This window comes from Bufo bufo, chromosome 5 (assembly GCF_905171765.1).
Source record: "Bufo bufo chromosome 5, aBufBuf1.1, whole genome shotgun sequence".
NCBI lineage: Eukaryota > Metazoa > Chordata > Amphibia > Anura > Bufonidae > Bufo > Bufo bufo.
The window spans coordinates 118,861,848-118,882,545 of NC_053393.1; the positions used below are offsets into that span (position 1 = coordinate 118,861,848).

General features: G+C 44.8%; 1 protein-coding gene across 1 annotated transcript in view; it reads left to right on the plus strand.

Moving 5' to 3' along the window:
* The first annotated feature begins 203 nt into the window (after positions 1-203).
* The window catches only part of LOC121001040 (cytochrome P450 7B1), a 303,677-nt gene continuing 283,182 nt past the window's right edge, over positions 204-20,698 (plus strand). Inside the window, exon 1 of the mRNA XM_040431923.1 lies at positions 204-388. Coding sequence (XP_040287857.1) covers positions 309-388 — 80 coding nt within the window. The 5' untranslated portion in view covers positions 204-308. The remainder of the gene's footprint in view (positions 389-20,698) is intronic.

Sequence of the window (20,698 nt, forward strand, 5' to 3'; positions counted from 1 at the left end):
TGTGTGAAAGTAGCTGAAGCCCTCGGTGTGATGTGGAAGCAGGGGGGGCACACTGCAATTCCCAGCATGCCGTGGGCTGCACTTTCACAAGCAGATATCTGGTAATCCTGGAAAGGAATGTCAGATGTTGACAGTCTTTTCTTGGAGAGGGATCATGGCCTGGGAGGGGTTACTCTCGCACAGCCAGTACCATTTCCACGCCCCTGTGCACAGGACAGGAGAAAGTTTTTGTGTAGTATCAGAGTGAAGTGTGGATCTGTAAGAGAAGTACAGTCTGTGGAGCCTCGGAGGTGAAGTTTACCAGCACCATGACTTGCGAGCTCCAGTTTATCATTGGGGTTTCGTTATTGGCTTCCTTTTTACTGGTCTTTATGCTAAGAAGAAGGAGGTAAGTGTTTATGTGGTGCAGAAGTGACCCCCTGCACCTCTCACGTCTCTCCACACTTCAGTCTATTACTAAATCAAGAGAATCAGGAAATAATGCAGAAGTGTGTTCTGCAGCGACATGCTGACAGCACGAGAGGCACGCCGTGACCTGCAAGCACAGGAAGGGGGCGCTAATATGGGATTTAGGAAATATCATGTAGTTATTGCCAGTAGAGCTGTACCTCATGTGGATAAGGGTGCATTCACACGTCAGTATTTTTACCTTTCCAGATAAACGTTCCTGTTTTTTGCGGATCCGAAAATCTGGATGACATGAGGATGCTTTTAGCATGTCATCCGATTTTTTGACGGATCCATTGACTAGAATGGGATGACGGAACGCAAAATCGGACAAATAGTCAGACAGGGTATATTTTTTTTTCCAGGAACCGAATAACGTAACCCACGGAACGGAACGGAATCAGGGAATCGGAGAGCACCATGAGTGCTCTCCGATTATTTGCGGATTCCATTGAAAATGAATGGATCCGCATAACGTTCCGTTTTTAATCGGAACGGATGCGGAACACCAAAACGGACGTGTGAATGGACCCTAAGTCGGGGTACATGCACACGGCACTGTACTATACGCATGGATTTCGCGCAGCTAAATCCGCCTGGGCTACCTGCGGATTTTGACGTGGATTTGTCCTAGATCTCACCTTCGCATTCCAATGGGTGAAATCTGCATATTTGACTTGTTGCAGATCTCAAAGTCTGCACTTCTGGTCAATTCTCACTGTCTACATGAGATTTTGAAAATGACATTTATCTAGCTGGTATTGCGCTACGCCGCAAACTTTCTGCATGAAAATCCACGTGTAACATGTGGCCTTATAGGGTATTTTTGGAATCCTGTGGGGGACAGTTGTCAAATCAGATACGCTAGTTTTGTGGCTTCAAAATATCATGGCGAATGCAGAGTTTTCTGCAACATTTGGTCAATTTTTGTGAGCTTTCGTGATCCTCGCCACTTTTCACAGTGGTCTATGTTTAAGGCCTCTTTCACACGAGCGTGTCCAGATAATGTCCGGATGCGTTGCGGCAAACCGGCGCGAGTAGGTACGCAATCGCAGTCAGTTTTGACTGCGATTGCGTTCCGTTGTTCAGTTTTTATCGCGGGGGTGCAATGCGTTTTGCACGCGCGTGATAAAAAACTGAATGTGGTACCCAGACCCGAACTTCTTCACAGAAGTTCAGGTTTGGGTTCAAGGTTTTGTAGATTGTATTATTTCACCTTATAACATGGTTCTAAGGGAAAATAATAGCATTCTGAATACAGAATGCATAGTACAATAGGGCTGGAGGGGTTAAAAAAAAAAATTAAAATAATTTAACTCACCTTAATCCACTTGTTCACGCAGCCGGCATCTCTTCTGTCTTCATCTGTGAGGAATAGGACCTTTGATGACGTCACTGCGTTCATCACATGATCCATCACATGATCTTTTACCATGGGGATGGATCATGTGATGGACCATGTGATGAGCGTAGTGACGTCATCAAAGGTCCTATTCCTCACAGATGAAGACAGAAGAGATGCCGGCTGCGCGAACAAGTGGATTAAGGTGAGTTAAATTATTATTTTTTTTTTATGTATCCCCTCCAGCCCTATTGTACTATGCATTCTGTATTCAGAATGCTATTATTTTCGCTTATAACCATGTTATAAGGGGAAATAATAATGATCGGGTCTCCATCCCGATCATCTCCTAGCAACCGTGCGTGAAAATCGCACCGCATCCGCACTTGCTTGCGGATGCTTGCGATTTTCACTCAGCCCCATTCACTTCTATGGGGCCTGCGTTGCGTGAAAAACGCACAAAATATAGCTTGCTGCGATTTTCACGCTACGCACAAGCGATGCGTGAAAATCACCGCTCATGTGAAAAGCCCCATAGAAATGAATGGGTCCGGATAGAGTGCGGGTGCAATGCGTTCAACTCACGCATCGCACCCGCACGGAAAACTCGCCCGTGTGAAAGGGGCCTAAGAGTTGAAGGCGAGATTAGACCTGGACTATGGAACATTTACTATGTGCAGCTTTTGCATAAGTCACAAAAAGTTGCAGCCTACGCCAGGCAACCCCCTGGTGTAAACCAAGTTGCACTCATGCCAAATACATATAATATTAAGGTGCAACATTTCATAAATTGGGCAGAGACACAAAGCAAAGACAGACATTACCGGCACAAAAACAACCGCAACTGATAAGTGTCCCCCTGTGTGTATGTGTGATAATGTACCTTTTACTACAAGGACTTGTGTACATAGCATATTATGGACAGTGCTCCCGTAACAGTGACATTCACAGTGCCCCCGTAACAGTGACATCCATAGTGCCCCCATAACAGTGACATCCATAGTGCCCCCATTACAGTGACATGCACAGAACCCCCATAACAGTGACATTCACAGTTAGGGAGGCCACTGGCTTCACCCCAGAAAGCCGGACCTCACCGGCCACGCCCCCAAATGGATAAACCACGCCTCCGGCTCCGTGAAACCATGCCCCTATCGCCAGCCAGGAGAAAACTGGGGGAGGAGAGGGAAGGACTTTCTGAATGGAAGGTGAGCTGGGGGCAGCCCCGGGTACTTCTCTCCTCCTCAGTCAGTCACAGGGAGCCATGTCTGCGGCTCTAGTGACTGACTGGAGGTGAGAGAAACCTCAGTCCGTTGCTGCAGCTCACACTTAGACAGCACAATGCTGCTGTCTGAGCGTGAGCTACTGAAAGAGTGGACATCCCCGCGTCCGTCCAGGACCTGTGCCGGACGGAGGACAGGGAGCCTGAAAACCAGACTGGCTGGCCACCCTATTCACAGTGCCCCCATAACAGTGACATCCAAAGTGCCCCCATAACAGTGACATCCACAAAGCCCCCATAACAGTGACATCCACAACCCCCCCATAACAGTGACATCCACATCTCCCCCATAACAGTGACATCCACAACCCCCCCATAACAGTGACATCCACATCTCCCCCATAACAGTGACATCCACAAAGCCCCCATAACAGTGACATCCACAACCCCCCCATAACAGTGACATCCACATCTCCCCCATAACAGTGACATCCACAACCCCCCCATAACAGTGACATCCACAGGGCCCCCATAACAGTGACATCCACAGCACTCTCATAACAGTGACATCCACAGCGCTCTCATAACAGTGACATCCACAGCGCTCTCATAACAGTGACATCCACAGCTCTCTCATAGCAGTGACATCCACAGCTCCCCTATAACAGTGACATCCACAGCACTCTCATAACAGTGACATCCACAGCGCTCTCATAACAGTGACATCCACAGCGTTCTCATAACAGTGACATCCACAGCTCCCCCATAACAGTGACATCCACAGCTCCCCATAACAGTGACATCCACACTGACCCCATTACAGTGACATCCACAGCTCCCCCAGAACAGGGACATGCACAGTGCTCCCATAACAGTGACATGTACAGTACCCCTATAACAGTGACATCCACATTGGCCTTATAGCAGTGAAGTTGTTATGGAAACTTGGTGTAAAACTGTGTGTATGTCAGTGAGGCGAAGACTGAAAGACCTGCGAGTTTCTATTGGCCAATAGGGGTCATGTGACCATGTGTATGTGATTTAGGAAATTCATGAAGAACCTGTGAGCTTCTGTTGGCTAATAGGGGTTGTCTGTTGGCGCCATAATCACTTTTTTGTGGATATCTCAAGAACAGTATGTCCTAGAGAGCTGAAGCCTCAAAAACCTAAATATACGTTATTTGCCATTGCCATGATTTACTGAAACGCCAAAGCACCTGATTTACCTTCGTATATACCAAATTTGCTGCAGATTGGTCCATGTGTTTGACCACGCATAAAGAACATACTACAGAAATTTAGATATATATACAGTTGAAACCAGAAGTGTACATACACTATATAAAAAGACACATATGAATGTTTTTCTCAATATCTGACATGAAATCAGAATAAACCTTTCCTGTTTTTGGTCAATTAGGATTACCATAATTATTATTATTTGCCAAATGGCAGAATAATGAGAGAGAGAAAATGTTTTAAGGCATTTTTATTACTTTCTGCAAAGTCAAACGTTTACATACATTTCATTAATATGTGAAAGATAGCATTAAATCTAACCTAATACAAGTTGGTGAGGCCAACATAGAGTCAGTTTGGGTTACGTTGCAGTTTGCTAACCATGCAGTAACTCGTGTAGGTGTGATATATAGACCACCTGGTCAAGTTAAAGAACTAGATGATCTACTAGTTGAAGAAATAGCTAAAATGACAATGAAAGGAGAAGTTACCATTATGGGAGATTTCAATCTTCCAGATATAAACTGGAAAACCAAAATAGCAAGTTCTACCAGGAGTACAGATATTCTAAATTCCCTACTGGGGTTATCTCTACAACAAGTGGTTGAGGAGCCAACCCGGAGGGAGGCCATTTTGGATTTGGTATTCACAAACGGGGATTCGGTATATGATGTCATTGTAGGCGAAACCTTGGGATCTAGTGATCACCAGTCAGTGTGGTTTAATATAAGAACTGTGAAAGAGTCCCATCACACAAAAACAAAAGTTTTAGATTTTAGAAAAACAGACTTTTCAAATATGAAATTAGTCATAAATGAGTCCTTATCAGACTGGAACGGATTACATGGAGTCCAGGAGAAATGGGACTACTTAAAAGGTGCATTATTGAAGGCAACAGAAAATTGCATTAGACTCGTCAGTAAAAGCAAAAAAAGGAGGAGACCAATGTGGTACTCAGCAGAAGTGGCCCAAATCATTAAAAATAAAAAGCTAGCATTTTGTAATTATAAAAAAACCCAGAGCAATGAAGATAAGGAAATCTACAAGATTAGGCAGAGAGAGGCCAAGCAAGTTATAAGAACTTCTAAAGCGCAGGCAGAAGAAAAACTAGCTCAGTCTATGAAAAAAGGGGATAAGACATTCTTCAGATATATAAATGAAAAAAGGAAATTAAAACAAGGAATAACTAAATTAAAAACAAAGGACGGAAGGTATGTAGAAGAGAATAAAGGGCTAGCCGACTGCCTTAATGAATACTTCTGTTCAGTTTTTACAAAAGAAAAAGGAGAAGGACCTCCACTAGAAAGAATGACTATTAAATCGTTTGATGCATGTATCTTTACAGAGGAAGATGTTCTAAGTTTGCTGTCTAAGGTGAAGACAGATAAGTCACAGGGGCCTGATGAGATACACCCAAAATTATTAAAAGAGCTTAGTGGTGAGCTGGCAAAACCGTTAACAGATTTATTTAACCAATCATTAGTAACAGGAGTCGTCCCGGAAGATTGGAAATTGGCAAATGTCGTGCCCATTCACAAGAAAGGTAGTAGGGAGGAATCGAGCAACTATAGACCAGTGAGTCTGACATCAATAGTAGGCAAATTAATGGAAACCCTATTAAAGGATAGGATTGTGGAACATCTAAAATCCCATGGATTGCAAGATGAAAAACAACATGGGTTTACTTCAGGGAGATCATGTCAAACAAATCTTATAGATTTTTTTGACTGGGTGAATAAAATAATAGACGGTGGAGGTGCAGTAGACATCGCATATCTAGATTTTAGTAAGGCTTTTGACACTGTCCCACATAGAAGACTTATCAATAAACTGCAGTCATTGAGCATTGTTGAGTGGATTAGGCAGTGGCTGAGTGACAGACAACAGAGGGTTGTAGTCAATGGAGAACATTCAAAACAAAGTAATGTTACCAGTGGGGTTCCACAGGGATCTGTACTGGGACCGATTTTGTTTAATATCTTCATAAGTGATATTGCAAAAGGCCTCGCTGGTAAGGTTTGTCTTTTTGCTGATGACACAAAGATATGTAACAGGGTTGATGTTCCTGGAGGGAAACGCCAAATGGAAAAGGATTTAGGAAAACTAGAAGAATGGTCAGAACTCTGGAAACTGAAATTTAATGTGGATAAGTGCAAGATAATGCACCTGGGGCGTAAAAACCCAAGGGCAGAATATAGAATATTTGACACAGTCCTGACCTCAGTATCTGAGGAAAGGGATTTAGGAGTAATTATTTCAGAAGACTTAAAGGTGGGAAGACAATGTAATAGAGCAGCACGAAATGCCAGCAGAATGCTTGGATGTATAGGGAGAGGTATAAGCAGTAGAAAGAGTGAAGTGCTTATGCCGCTGTACAGAACACTGGTGAGACCTCACTTGGAGTATTGTGCGCAGTACTGGAGGCCATATCTCCAGAAGGATATAGATACTCTAGAGAGAGTTCAGAGAAGAGCTACTAAACTAGTACATGGATTGCAGGATAAAACTTACCAGGAAAGGTTAAAGGACCCTAATATGTATAGCTTGGAAGAAAGAAGAGACAGAGGGGATATGATAGAAACTTTTAAATACATAAAGGGAATCAACTCGGTAAAGGAAGAGAGCATATTTAAAAGAAGAAAAACTACCACAAGAGGACACAGTTTTAAATTAGAGGGGCAAAGGTTTAAAAGTAATATAAGGAAGTATTACTTTACTGAGAGAGTAGTGGATGCATGGAATAGCCTTCCTGCAGAAGTGGTAGCTGCAAATACAGTGAAGGGGTTTAAGCATGCATGGGATAGGCATAAGGCCATCCTTCATATAAGATAGGGCCGGGGGCTATCCATAGTATTCAGTATATTGGGCAGACTAGATGGGCCAAATGGTTCTTATCTGCCGACACATTCTATGTTTCTATGTTTCTATGGTACCATTGCCCTTAAACTGTATGACTTGGGTCATACGTTTTGGATATCCTTCCATAAGCTTCTCACAATAGTTGGTGGGAATTTGAGCCCATTCCTCCTGACAAAACTGCTGTAACTGAGCCATGTTTGTTGGTCGCCTTCCTCGCACCTGACTTTTTAGCTTTGTCCATCAATTTTCAATAGGATTGAAATCAGGTCTTTGTGATAGCCACTCCAAAACATTGACTTTGTTATCCTTAAGCCACTTTGTAACCAGTTTGGCAGTATGCTTCGGGTCATTGTCCATTTGGAAGACCCATTTCCGCCCAAGCTTTAACTTCCTGGCTGATGTCTTGAGATGTTGCTTCAGTATTTCCACATAATCATCTTTCCTCATGATGCCATCTATTTTGTGAAGTGCACCAGTACCATCTACAGCAAAACAACCCCACAACATGATGTTGCCACCCCCGTGTTTCACAGTTGGGATGGTGTTCTTTGGCTTTCGTCAGACCACAGGACATGTTTCCAAAAATTCAGTCTTCACCCCTGCCCTCCTTGTCAGTCTGCACACTTTCGAAAGCCCCAGCAGTTGGTACCTGTGTTTCGTCATCATCCGAGACGTGCTGCGATGGTCCTCCCATGTACTCATCTTGAAAGATAAGTGGTTGGGCATCGGGGCAGGGCTATGTGGATGGCCCTGGGAAACCCTGCTAACAGAGTCATCAAAAAGCAGAAAAGACTGCTGCATTACTTGGGGCTCAGACTGCTTGGCTGATTTGCAAGGGGGTGAGGTGAAAGACTGATGGACATCGGCTGCAGGTGCTAACTCTGATCTTTGAGCAGGAGACTGGGTGGGAGACAATGTGAAGGAACTGGAGGCACTGTCAGCAACCCAATCTACTATCGCCTGTACTTGTTCTGGCCTCACCATTCGTAGAGCCGCATTAGGCCCGACCAAATACCGCTGCAGGTTCTGTCGCCTACTCGCACCTGAGGAAGGTGTTTCACTTGTGCGTGTAGCTGGCACAGATCGACCACGTCCTCTCCCTGCAACAGGAGCTCCACCAGCAGCACCACGACCGGGGCCACGTCCCTTATTTGACGCTCTCCTCATATTTCTCAAATTTAGGATCTTGCCCAAAATGGGTGTTTTTTTAATAGCAGAATAGAACCACAGTATCTAAAGGGTGTATCTCACACATACAGATGCACACTAGGCCGCAATTAAAGATTTTTGCCTAAAATGGGTGTTTTTTTTATAGCAGAATAGAACAACATTATGTAAGCGGTGTATCTCACAATGTCATATCCAGCAAAGGTTGCAAAATTAAGTTTTTTGCCCTAAATGGGTGTTTTTCTAATAGCAGAATAGAACCACAGTATCTAAAGGGTGTATCTCACACGTACAGATGCAGAATAGGCCGCAATTAAAGATTTTTGCCCAAAATGGGTGTTTTTTAACCCCTTAAGGACGCATGACGTACCGGTACGGCATGTTTCCCGAGTCCTTAAGGACCCATGACGTACCGGTACGTCATGGCTTTAAATCGCGATTCCGGCGCCGCGGGGGTTAATCGGAACGGGATGCCGGCTGAAATCATTTAGCCGGCATCCTGTAACAATGCAGGGGGGGGGTCATTTGACCACCCCGTATCGGCGATCGCAGAAAACCGCAGGTCAATTCAGACCTGCGGTTTTCTGCGTTTCCGGTCCATTCGGGTCTCCGGTGACCCGATGAACCGGAAAAAGACTGCGATCGGTGGCGTAATTATACACCACCTATCGCAGTCCGAGGATTTGGAGAGGCGGCGCTGGCTCTGGTGCTGAATGCCGCTGTCCAGGGTGCTGATTGGTGCAGGGGAGAGAGGCGCGAGATTCAAACTTCCTGCGCTCCTCTCTCCCCTCCTCTTCCTGTTCTGCACGAGCACCCGGCAGCATCGTCCAGCACCAGCTCCTGAGTCCCCCCTAATCGCCATCCATCACCCTCCTGCACCCATCGCCACCCAGGTAGGTTAGGGTCAGTGAGGGAGAGGCACCGTTAGGCAGGGAAAGAAGGGAAAAGTTAGAAGAAGAAAAAAACTTTTATTCTAAACTTTCTTTGGTACATCTTTCAGACCCCAGACCCCCCCTGCCACTTGCCCCCCACTCTGGGTGTTAGCGGGAAACTCGTGTGGGACCTTATGTACCCACTGCTGGATAAGGGTTACCACTTGTACGTGGACAACTTTTATACCAGCATTCCCTTGTTCAGGTCCCTTGCCGCCAGATCCACGTTCGCTTGTGGGACCGTGCGGAAAAATCAACGCGGCCTCCCTGCCCACCCCCTCCAGGTACCTATCCCCAGGGGTGAGACCCGTGCCCTTGCCAGTGGAAACCTGTTGCTGGTCAGGTATAAGGACAAGAGGGATGTCCTTATGCTGTCCACAATCCACGGTAACAGCACCACCCCAGTCCCTGTGCGAGGTACCGCGGCAACGGTCCTCAAGCCCGATTGTATCGTCGACTACAATCGGTATATGGGAGGAGTTGATCTCTCTGATCAAGTCCTCACGCCATATAATGCCATGCGCAAAACCCGGGCATGGTACAAAAAAGTTGCGGTCTACTTGGTGCAGGTTGCCATGTACAACTCTTTTGTACTATCCCGAAGCGCTGGCAGCACAGGGACATTCCTCCAATTCTATGAGGCAGTCCTCAAGGACCTGATCTTTTCGGACCGGGAAAGAGCAGGCCGGAGTACCTCGGGAACTGGAGGCGCCCTTATCGTCCCTGGCCAACACTTTCCAGGCGTGGTCCCCCATACTGGAAAGAAGGGACGAACCCAAAAAAGATGCAGAGTGTGTCACAAGAGGGGGATACGGAAGGACACCACCACTCAATGTGACACTTGCCCCGATCATCCGGGCCTCTGCGTTATCGATTGCTTCAGGGAGTATCACACTTCCATGGAGTACTAAATTTGTAGCCTAGACTAGAAACTCCAAAAAAGTGACCCCATCTAAGAAACTACACCCCTCAAGGTATTCAAAAGTTACTTTACAAACTATGTTAACCCTTTAGGTGTTCCACAAAACTAAATAGCGAATGTAGAAACAATTTTAGAATTTTTTTTTTGTTACATTGCCTCAAAAAAGAGTAATATAGAGCAACCAAAAATCATATTTACCCCTAAAATAGTCCCAAAACAACAACCACCTTATCCCGTAGTTTCCTAGATGGGGTCACTTTTGTGGAGTTTCTACTCTAGGGGTGCATCAGGGGGCTTGAAAGGGTACATAGTGTAAATAAACCAGTCCAGCAAAATCTGCCTTCCAAAAACCATATGACGTTCCCCTTCTTCTATGTCCTGCTGTTTGGCCAAACAGTAGTTTACGACCACATATGGGGTGTTTCTGCAAACTACAGAATCGGGGCAACCCATTTTGAGTTTTGTTTGGCAGTTAACCCTTGTTTTACTCCTGGAAAAAATTGATTATATTGGAAAATTTTCCAAAAAATAGAAATTTCAAAATTGTTTCTCCATCTGCCATCAACTCTTGTGGAACACCTAAAGGGTTAACAAAGTTTGTAAACCCAGTTTTGAATACCTTGAGGGGTGTACTTTCTTAGATGGAGTCACTTTTTTGAAATTTCTATTCTAGGGGTGCAACAGGGGGCTTCAAATGGGACATGGTATAAACAAAACCAGTCCTGCAAAATCTGCCTTCCAAAACCCATATGGTGTTCCCCTCCTTCTATGTGCTCCCGTTCGGCCAAACAGTAGTTTATGACCACATATGGGGTGTTTCTGGAAACTACAGAATCGGGGCGACCCATTTTGAGTTTTGTTTGGCAGTTAATCCTTGTTTTAAACTCATAAACTTTTTTTTCAAGGACAGAGACGCTTTAGTGAGGAGGGGAAAACAGGGAAAGGCCTCATGCACACGACCGTTGTGTGCATCCGTGGCCGTTGTGCCGTTTTCCGTTTTTTTTCGCGGACCCATTGACTTTCAATGGGTCCGTGGAAAAATCGGAAAATGCACCGTTTTGCAGCCGCATCCGTGATCCGTGTTTCCTGTCCGTTAAAAAAATATGACCTGTCCTATTTTTTTGACGGACAACGGTTCACGGACCCATTCAAGTCAATGGGTCCATGAAAGAACACGGATGCACACAAGATTGGTATCCGCGTCCGTGATCCGTGGCCGTAGGTTACTTTTTTTACAGACGGATCCGAAGATCCGTCTGCATAAAAGCTTTTTCAGAGATGAGTTTTCACTTCGTGAAAACTCAAATCCGACAGTATATTCTAACACAGAGGCGTTCCCATAGTGATGGGGATGCTTCTAGTTAGAATATACTGAGAACTGTGTACATGACTGCCCCCTGCTGCCGATCTCTTACAGGGGGCTGTGATCTGCACAATTAACCCCTCAGGTGCTGCAATATCATTGGTGGCCAGTGTGCAGCCCCCCCCCGACCCCCCTATTGTAATATCATTGGTGGCCAGTGTGCGGCCTCCCCCCCCGGCCCCCCCTCTATTGTATTAATATCATTGGTGGCCAGTGTGCGGCCTCCCCTCCCCCCCCCTCCACTGGCCACCAATGATATTACAATAGAGGGGGGGAGGGGGGGGAAGGGTTAATTGTGCTGATCACTGCCCCCTGTAAAAGATCGGGTGCTGCCAGGCAGCAGGGGGCAGTCATGTACACAGTTTGTAGTATATTCTAACTAGAAGCGTCCCCATCACTATGGGAACGCCTCTGTGTTAGAATATACTGTCTGATATGAGGTTCACGATGTAACTCATATCCGACAGTATATTCTAACATAGAGGCGTTCCCATGGTGATGGGGACGCTTCAAGTTAAAATATACTATCGGATTGGAGAAAACTCTGATCCTATGGTATATTAACTCCTGACTTTACATTGAAAGTCAATGGGGGACGGATCCGTTTGAAATTGCACCATATTGTGTCAACGTCAAACGGATCCGTCCCCATTGACTTGCATTGTAATTCAGGACGGATCCGTTTGGCTCCGCACGGCCTGGCGGACACCAAAACGACAGTTTTTTCATGTCCGTGGATCCTCCAAAAATCAAGGAAGACCCACGGACGAAAAAATGGTCACCGATCACGGACCTACGGACCCCGTTTTTGCGGACCGTAAAAAAAAACGGTCGTGTGCATGAGGCCAAACTGTTAGCTGCATTGGTCGCCAATCAAAGGGGTGGAACAAAAATTAGGCATATTAGGAATACTCGGGGCCAGATAGTTAATGATCCAGATCAGATCAGACAGGAATTTGTCAAGTACTATTCCACTATATATAGATCTGAAATGATATGTAGTCCTTCAGAAATCGATCTGGACCAATTAGAGATTCCCTTTCTCTCGCCTCAGGAAACTGGAATGCTTGATCAACCTATACAACAGGCAGAATTGGAGGATGCCCTTCGTTCCGTTAAATATATTTCTTCTCGTGGGGCAGATGGCTTGCCATTTGAACTTTATAGATACCATGCTAAAGTACTCCTCCCTATTCTGTTGCAGGTTTTAAATGAATCATGTAGCTATGGCTCTCTCCCCCCATCCTTTATGGAGGCAATTATCACTTTAATCTTAAAAAAAGATAAGGATGGTAGTGAGGTTGGGTCTTACAGGCCCATATCACTCCTTAAGGGCTCATTCAGACGGCCGTATGCTGTCCGCAAAAATACTGAATGCTATCCGTTTTTTTGCGGATCCGCAAAAAAAATGAAACATGTCCTATACTTGTCCGTGAAAATCAGGACATGGCCCCATTGAAGTCTATGGGTCCGCAAAAATACTGAATGCTATCCGTTTTTTTGCAGATCCGTTTTTTTGCGGATCCGCAAAAAAACGGATAGCATTCAGTATTTTTGCGGACAGCATACGGCCGTCTGAATGAGCCCTAATACAGACTATAAGATCTTTGCAAAATCCTTAGCAAATCGTCTTAAATGGGTAATTGCAGCCCTGGTTCACTCTAATCAAACAGGATTTATACCTGGGAAACAGATTCAGGCGAATCTATATGGGGTGTATTTGAATCTGTCGTTGGGGGGGGGGGCCCGGACCACTCCATCCTGTCTTTGGACGCTGCTAAGGCATTCGACAGGGTGAAGTGGTCCTTCCTGTGGCGGACCATGGCACATTTCCGATTGGGGAATGCCTTTATTGCAATGACTGAATTGTTATACACTCAACCAATTGCACAGACTAACCAATCGGATCGATTGCCGGCAAGGGGCCACTCTGATTGGCCCCTTGCCGGCATTACTGAACTGTATGCTGTCCGTGACAGCAGCAGGGCTCGGGCAGAAGCTTTAATCCAAGCGCTTTGCAGCGCTTGGATTAAAGAGCTAGCTTGACGTCTATACACGTGATAGCTGCACGGGGTATGTGCAGCTATCACATATATATACAGATTGCAGTCGTGAAGAGGTTAAAAACATCAAAAGGGTAGTATCTGCATCCAGCTATAGATTGCTTCAGTTTAAGATCTTACACAGGTTATACTATACACCGCAAATGCAGGCTAAGTTTAGTAACAGAGGTCATGAATTTTTCTGTCAAAAGTGCGTTATTCCTAATGTTGGATATACCCATCTGTTATGGGAATGTTGTTAAAATAAAGCGCTTTTGGGAGCAGGTATTTATAGCATTGCAGGAAGATTTTCCCCAATCTTGTGTACCGGATATGATTTCAGTAATTTTGGGTGTTTTTATACCAAAAAATCCTAACTCCTCTGCACATCAATTGAGTTGGCTGAAGGGCTGCCTGATCGCTAAGGCTTTGATAGTTAAGAGATGGGGATCCCCCATTTCTCCGGTATTTGAGGAGTGGAGACGGATTATGTCTCAAATAAAGATCTATGAGGAGGTTGAGAGGCGGAGAAGGTTGGGTATGCGACTCTTTTCTGTAGAGGCGAGATGAACTGATTATGTTTGTTGGACGGGCGGACCATCGGGACGGGTACGGAGGGGGGGGGGGTTCGGGCTACCAGCGACAGCAACTAAAGGTAGGGAAGGGGGGGGAATAGATGGGTTTAAAGATATTAGGTTTGAGTTCACAGAGATGGATTTAATGGTACTGTTTATAACGAAGTTGAAACTATATTAATATGTTTTTTATATGTGTATAAGCCGTTTCTAGTATCCTTTTGTTCCTGGCTCTGCTGAAAAGTTTTTGTATTCATCATTGGAGAAAATTAAATATTTATAAAAAAAAAAGTGCTTTCTCTCTACTACGCTATATAATTTTGTTGAGGCCACATTTTGTGGTCTTGTTGTGGCGCTTTGCTGTGATTTTGGAAAACCACAATAAAACAGCTGTATTTAGACTCGCTCTATGGCTGCAAAGAGGTGACCTACATTTCACTATATTAACTACATTACGCCAGGACTGCTGTACGAAACTAAATGCTTGAATATGGCCTAATATTAGCTGAAGTGGCTGTCTCCAGAAATTTACCGGAGGAGAGTTATCAAAACTGGTGTAGAGGAAATATAGCTTTTGCCCATAGCAACCAATCAGATTCCACCTTTCATATTTCACAGCTCCTTTGGAAAATGAAAGGTGGACTCTGATTGGTTGCTATGGGCAACTAAGCCAGTTTTGCTTTACACCAGTTTTGATAAATCTCCCCCTTCAATGTCTTCAGAGATGCAAAAACACAAGGGATCCTTTTGTGAAAAGTAATTAACAAGAAACTAGACATTACTATACATGGCTGGATAATGTATGAAGTTGTGTCTGGTGTCACCTTAGGTGTAAAAATCCACTTTTTAGGTTACGTTCTATGGCTCATGTTGTTCGAGATTTTATTACATGTAAGGCCTCATGCACACGACTGTAGTTCTGGTCCGCATCTGAGCCGCAGTTTTTGCGGCTCGGGTGCGGACCCATTCACTTAAATTGGGATTTTAATGTTAGATACAAGATTAAATCTATTAATGAGTTGAGCGAAAGATCCAAAGCTGATTCGTTATTGGTTTGTAATTCTGTTTCCATACAGCATTTACAATGTATTTGCTCCGTGTTATAAAACTTTGTCTTATCTAAAGTTGCACGATACTTCACTAAATTACTTTGGTATTCCTATCTGCGGATTTGAAAACATTTTAAAATAGGAATCCGAAGTGGGCTTCAGTACTGGGAGGTACCTCGGACTTCAGATTCCTATTTTTTAAATCTGCAGATAGGAATACCGAAGTTATTTACCGAAGTATTGCAGAACTTCGGACGAGACAACATTTTCCTACCTGGAGCAAATACATTTTAACCCCTTAAGGACACGGCCATATTTCACCTTAAGGACCAGGCCATTTTTTGCAAATCTGACCAGTGTCACTTTAAGTGGTGATAACTTTAAAACGCTTTGACTTATCCAGGCCATTCTGAGATTGTTTTTTCGTCACATATTGTACTTCATGACACTGGTAAAATTAAGTTAAAAAAAAAAACATTTTTATTTGTAAAATAATACCAAATTTGCCAAAAATGTGGAAAAATTTGCAAATTTCCAAGTTTCAATTTCTCTACTTCTATAATACATAGTAATACCTACAAAAATAGTTATTACTATACATTCCCTATATGTCTACTTCATGTTTGGATCATTTTGGGAATGACATTTTATTTTTGGGGGACGTTACAAGGCTTAGAAGCTTAGAAGTAAATCTTGAAATTTCTGAGAAATTTTCAAAAAACAACTTTTTAAGGACCAGTTCAGGTCTGAAGTCACTTTGTGAGGCTTACATAATAGAAACTACCCAAAAATGACCCCATTCTAGAAACTACACCTCTCAAGGTTTTCAAAACTGATTTTTACAAATGTCGTTAACCCTTTAGGTGTTCCACAAGAATTAATGGAAAATAGAGATACAATTTAAAAATTTCACTTTTTTGGCAGATTTTCCATTTTAATATTTTTTTCCAGTTACAAAGCAAGGGTTAACAGCCAAACAAAACTCTAAATTTATGGCCCTGATTCTGTAGTTTACAGAAACACCCCAAGTGTGGTCGTAAACTGCTGTACGGGAACACGGCAGGGCGCAGAAGGAAAGGAATACCATACGGTTTTTGGAAGGCAGATTTTGCTGGATTGTTTTTTTTGACACCATGTCCCATTTGAAGCCCCCCTGATGCACCACTAGAGTAGAAACTCCATAAAAGTGACCCCATCTAAGAAACTACACCCCTCAAGGTATTCAAAAATGATTTTACAAACGTCGTTAACCCTTTAGGTGTTTCACAAGAATTAATGGTAAATAGAGATACAATTTAAAAATTTCACTTTTTTGGCAGATTTTCCATTTTAATATTTTTTTTCCAGTTACAAAGCAAGGGTTAACAGCCAAACAAAACTCTATATTTATGGCCCTGATTCTGTAGTTTACAGAAACACCCCATTTGTGGTCGTAAACTGCTGTACGGGCACACGGCAGGGCGCAGAAGGAAAGGAATGCTATACGGTTTTTGGAAGGCAGATTTTGCTGGACTGGTTTTTTGACACCATGGCCCATTTGAAGCCCCCCTGATGCACCCCTAGAGTAGAAACTCCAAAAAAGTGACCCCATTTTAGAAACTACGGGAGAGGGTGGAGGTTTTGGTGGTACTAGTTTAGGGTACATATGATTTTTGGTTGCTCTATATTACACTTTTTGTGAGGCAAGGTAACAAGAAATAGTTGTTTTGGCACAGTTTTTTTTTGTTATTTACAACATTCATCTGACAGGTTAGATCATGTGGTATTTTTATAGAGCAGGTTGTCACGGACGCGGCGATACCTAATATGTATACTTTTTTTTATTTATTTAAGTTTTACACAATAATATTTTTAAAACAAAAAAAATATCATGTTTTAGTGTCTCCATAGTCTGACAGTTTTTGGGCAATTATCTTAGGTAGGGTCTCAGTTTTTTGCGGGATGAGATGACGGTTTGATTGGCACTATTTTGGGGTGCATATGACTTTTTGATCGCTTGCCATTACACTTTTTGTGATGTAAGATGACCAAAAATGCCTTTTTTACACTTTTTTTTTCGGTGTTCACCTGAGGGGTTAGGTCATGTGATATTTCTATAGAGCCGGTCGATACGGACGCGGCGATACCTAATATGTATCCTTTTTTTATTTACTTAAGTTTTACACAATTACAACTTTTTTAAAACAAAAAAAATGATGTTTTAGTGTCTCCATATTCTGAGCCATAGTTTTTTATTTTTTGGGCGATTGTCTTAGGTAGGGTCTCATTTTTTGCGAGATGAGGTTAGATTGATACTATTTTGGTGGGCATACGCCTTTTTGATCGCTTACTGTACTTTTTGTGATGTAAGGTGACAGAAAAATGGTTTATTTAGCACAGTTTTTATTTTTTATTTTTTACGGTGTTCATCTGATGGATTAGGTCATGTAATATGTTTATAGAGCCGATCGACACGGACGTGGTGATACCTAATATGTCTACTTTTATTTTTCCCTATTTTTTACCAATTTTTTTTAACTTTATTTGGGGAAAATGACATTTTTGTTTATTTTTACTTGAAACTTTAAAATTTTGGGAGGTAAAACTTTATTTTTTTAAACTTTTTTTTTACATTATTTTTTTCCCATTTTGAGACTTCAACTTTTGGGGGTCTAATCCCTTTTACAATGCATTCCAAAACCTCTGTATTGGAATGCATTGGCTGTATGAGTAATATGCCTCCTGCACACGACCGTATTTTTTTGCGGTCCGCAAAAACGGGTCCCGTTTTTCCGTGACCGTTTTTTCGTCCGTGGGTCTTCCTTGATTTTTGGAGGATCCACGGACATGAAAAAAAAGTTGTTTTTGGTGTCCGCCTGGCCGTGCGGAGCCAAACGGATCCGTCCTGAATTACAATGCAAGTCAATGGGGACGGATCCGTTTGACGTTGACACAATATGGTGCAATTTCAAACGGATCCGTCCCCCATTGACTTTCAATGTAAAGTCAGGAGTTAATATACCATCGGATCGGAGTTTTCTCCAATCCGATGGTATATTTTAACTTGAAGCGTCCCCATCACCATGGGAACGCCTCTATGTTAGAATATACCGTCGGATTTGAGTTACATTGTGAAACTCAGATCCGACAGTATATTCTAACACAGAGGCGTTCCCATGGTGATGGGGACGCTTCAGGTTAGAATATACTAAAAGAACTGTGTACATGACTGCCCCCTGCTGCCTGGCAGGTGCTGCCAGGCAGCAGGGGGTCAGCCCCCCCCCCCTGTAGTTAACACATTGGTGGCCAGTGTGGCCGGCCCCCCCCCTCCCTCCCCTGTAGTTAACTCATTAGTGGCCAGTGCGGCCGGCCCCCCCCTCCCCTGTAGTTAACTCATTGGTGGCCAGTGGGCCCCCCCTCCCCTGTAGTTAACTCATTGGTGGCCAGTGCGGCCGGCCCCCCTCCCTCCCCTGTAGTTAACTCGTTGGTGGCCAGTGGGCCCCCCCCTCCCTCCCCTGTAGTTAACTCGTTGGTGGCCAGTGAGCCTTCTCCCCTCCCTCCCCCTCCTAATTAAAATCTTCCCCCTATCATTGGTGGCAGCGGAGTGTACCGATCGGAGTCCCAGTTTAATCGCTGGGGCTCCTATCGGTAACCATGGCAACCAGGACTCTACTGCAGTCCCGGTTGCCATGGTTACTTAGCAATTTGTAGAACCATTATACTTACCTGCGAGCTGCGATGTCTGCGTCCGGCCGGGAGCTCCTCCTACTGGTAAGTGACAGGTCATGTCACTTACCAGTAGGAGGAGCTCCCGGCCGGACGCAGACATCGCAGCTCGCAGGTAAGTATAATGGTTCTACAAATTGCTAAGTAACCATGGCAACCGGGACTGCAGTAGCATCCTGGTTGCCATGGTTACCGATCGGAGCCCCAGCGATTAAACTGGGACTCCGATCGGTACACTCCGCTGCCACCAATGATAGGGGGGAGATTTTAATTAGGAGGGGGAGGGAGGGGAGAAGGCCCACTGGCCACCAACGAGTTAACTACAGGGGAGGGAGGGGGGGGCCCACTGGCCACCAACGAGTTAACTACAGGGGAGGGAGGGGGGCCCACTGGCCACCAATGAGTTAACTACAGGGGAGGGAGGGGGGCCCACTGGCCACCAACAAGTTAACTACAGGGGAGGGAGGGGGGCCCACTGGCTACCAATGAGTTAACTACAGGGGAGGGAGGGGGGCCCACTGGCCACCAATGAGTTAACTACAGGGGAGGGAGGGGGGGGGGCGGCCGCACTGGCCACCAATGTGTTAACTACAGGGGGGGGCTGCCCCCTGCTGCCTGGCAGCACCTGCCAGGCAGCAGGGGGCAGTCATGTACACAGTTCTTTTAGTACCGGTATATTCTAACCTGAAGCGTCCCCATCACCATGGGAACGCCTCTGTGTTAGAATATACTGTCGGTTCTGAGTTTTCACGAAGTGAAAACTCAGCTATGAAAAAGCTTTTATGCAGACGGATCTTCGGATCCGTCTGTATAAAAACTAACCTACGGCCACGGATCACGGACACGGATGCCAATCTTGTGTGCATCCGTGTTCTTTCACGGACCCATTGACTTGAATGGGTCCGTGAACCGTTGTCCATCAAAAAAATAGGACAGGTCCTATTTTTTGGACGGACAAGATACACGAATCACGGTCTCGGCTGCAAAACGGTGCAGTCAATGGGTCCGCGAAAAAAAATGGAAAACGGCACAACGGCCACGGATGCACACAAGGTCGTGTGCAGGAGGCCATACTGTGTGTATTACTCATTCAGCTTCCGGCCTGTGAGATCCAGGGGGCTGTATCTCACAGGCTCGTCACCGGAAGGCATCGCGCTGCCTTTCATGCCATCGGGTCCCCCCTACACGGGACCCGATGGCACAGCTGCCCGCCGCCGCCCGCAACATGAAAAGCCGCAAACTGCAGGTCTAAATTGACACGGGGTCAAGTCACAGTTAGATTGCCGTAATCTTGCGATGCGCGAGCTCGCGCATGCGCAGTGTTGGTATAGTGTTCCTTTGATGTGCAGGAGGAAAATGACCTGTGGTGATGTCACTGTGCTCATCACATGGTCCGTCACATGATCCATCACCATGGTGATGGGTCATGTGATGGACCATTTGATGAGCGCAGTGACATCACCACAGGTAATTTTCCTCCTGCACAGCAAAGAAGAGAAGCCGGGCTCCGCAAACAAGTGGATTAAAGGGATTCTGTCACCTCGTTTTCGGTTATAGAGCTGCGAACATGCACAGCTAGATCACCGCTAGCATGTCCGCAATATACCGGTCCTATAGGGCTGAGTCTTTTTATTTTGTTTATGTTCATGTAAATGAGCTTTGTAAGGAGCCCAAGGGGCTATACTAACCTTCCTGGTGCCCAGCCACGTTCCCCTGTGAAGGAGACCAGCACCGCCTATGTCCTCCGCCTATGTCCTCCAGCACAGGGAAGGAACACTATACCGGCACTGCACATGCGCGAGCTCGCGCATCGCAAGATTACGGCAATCTAACT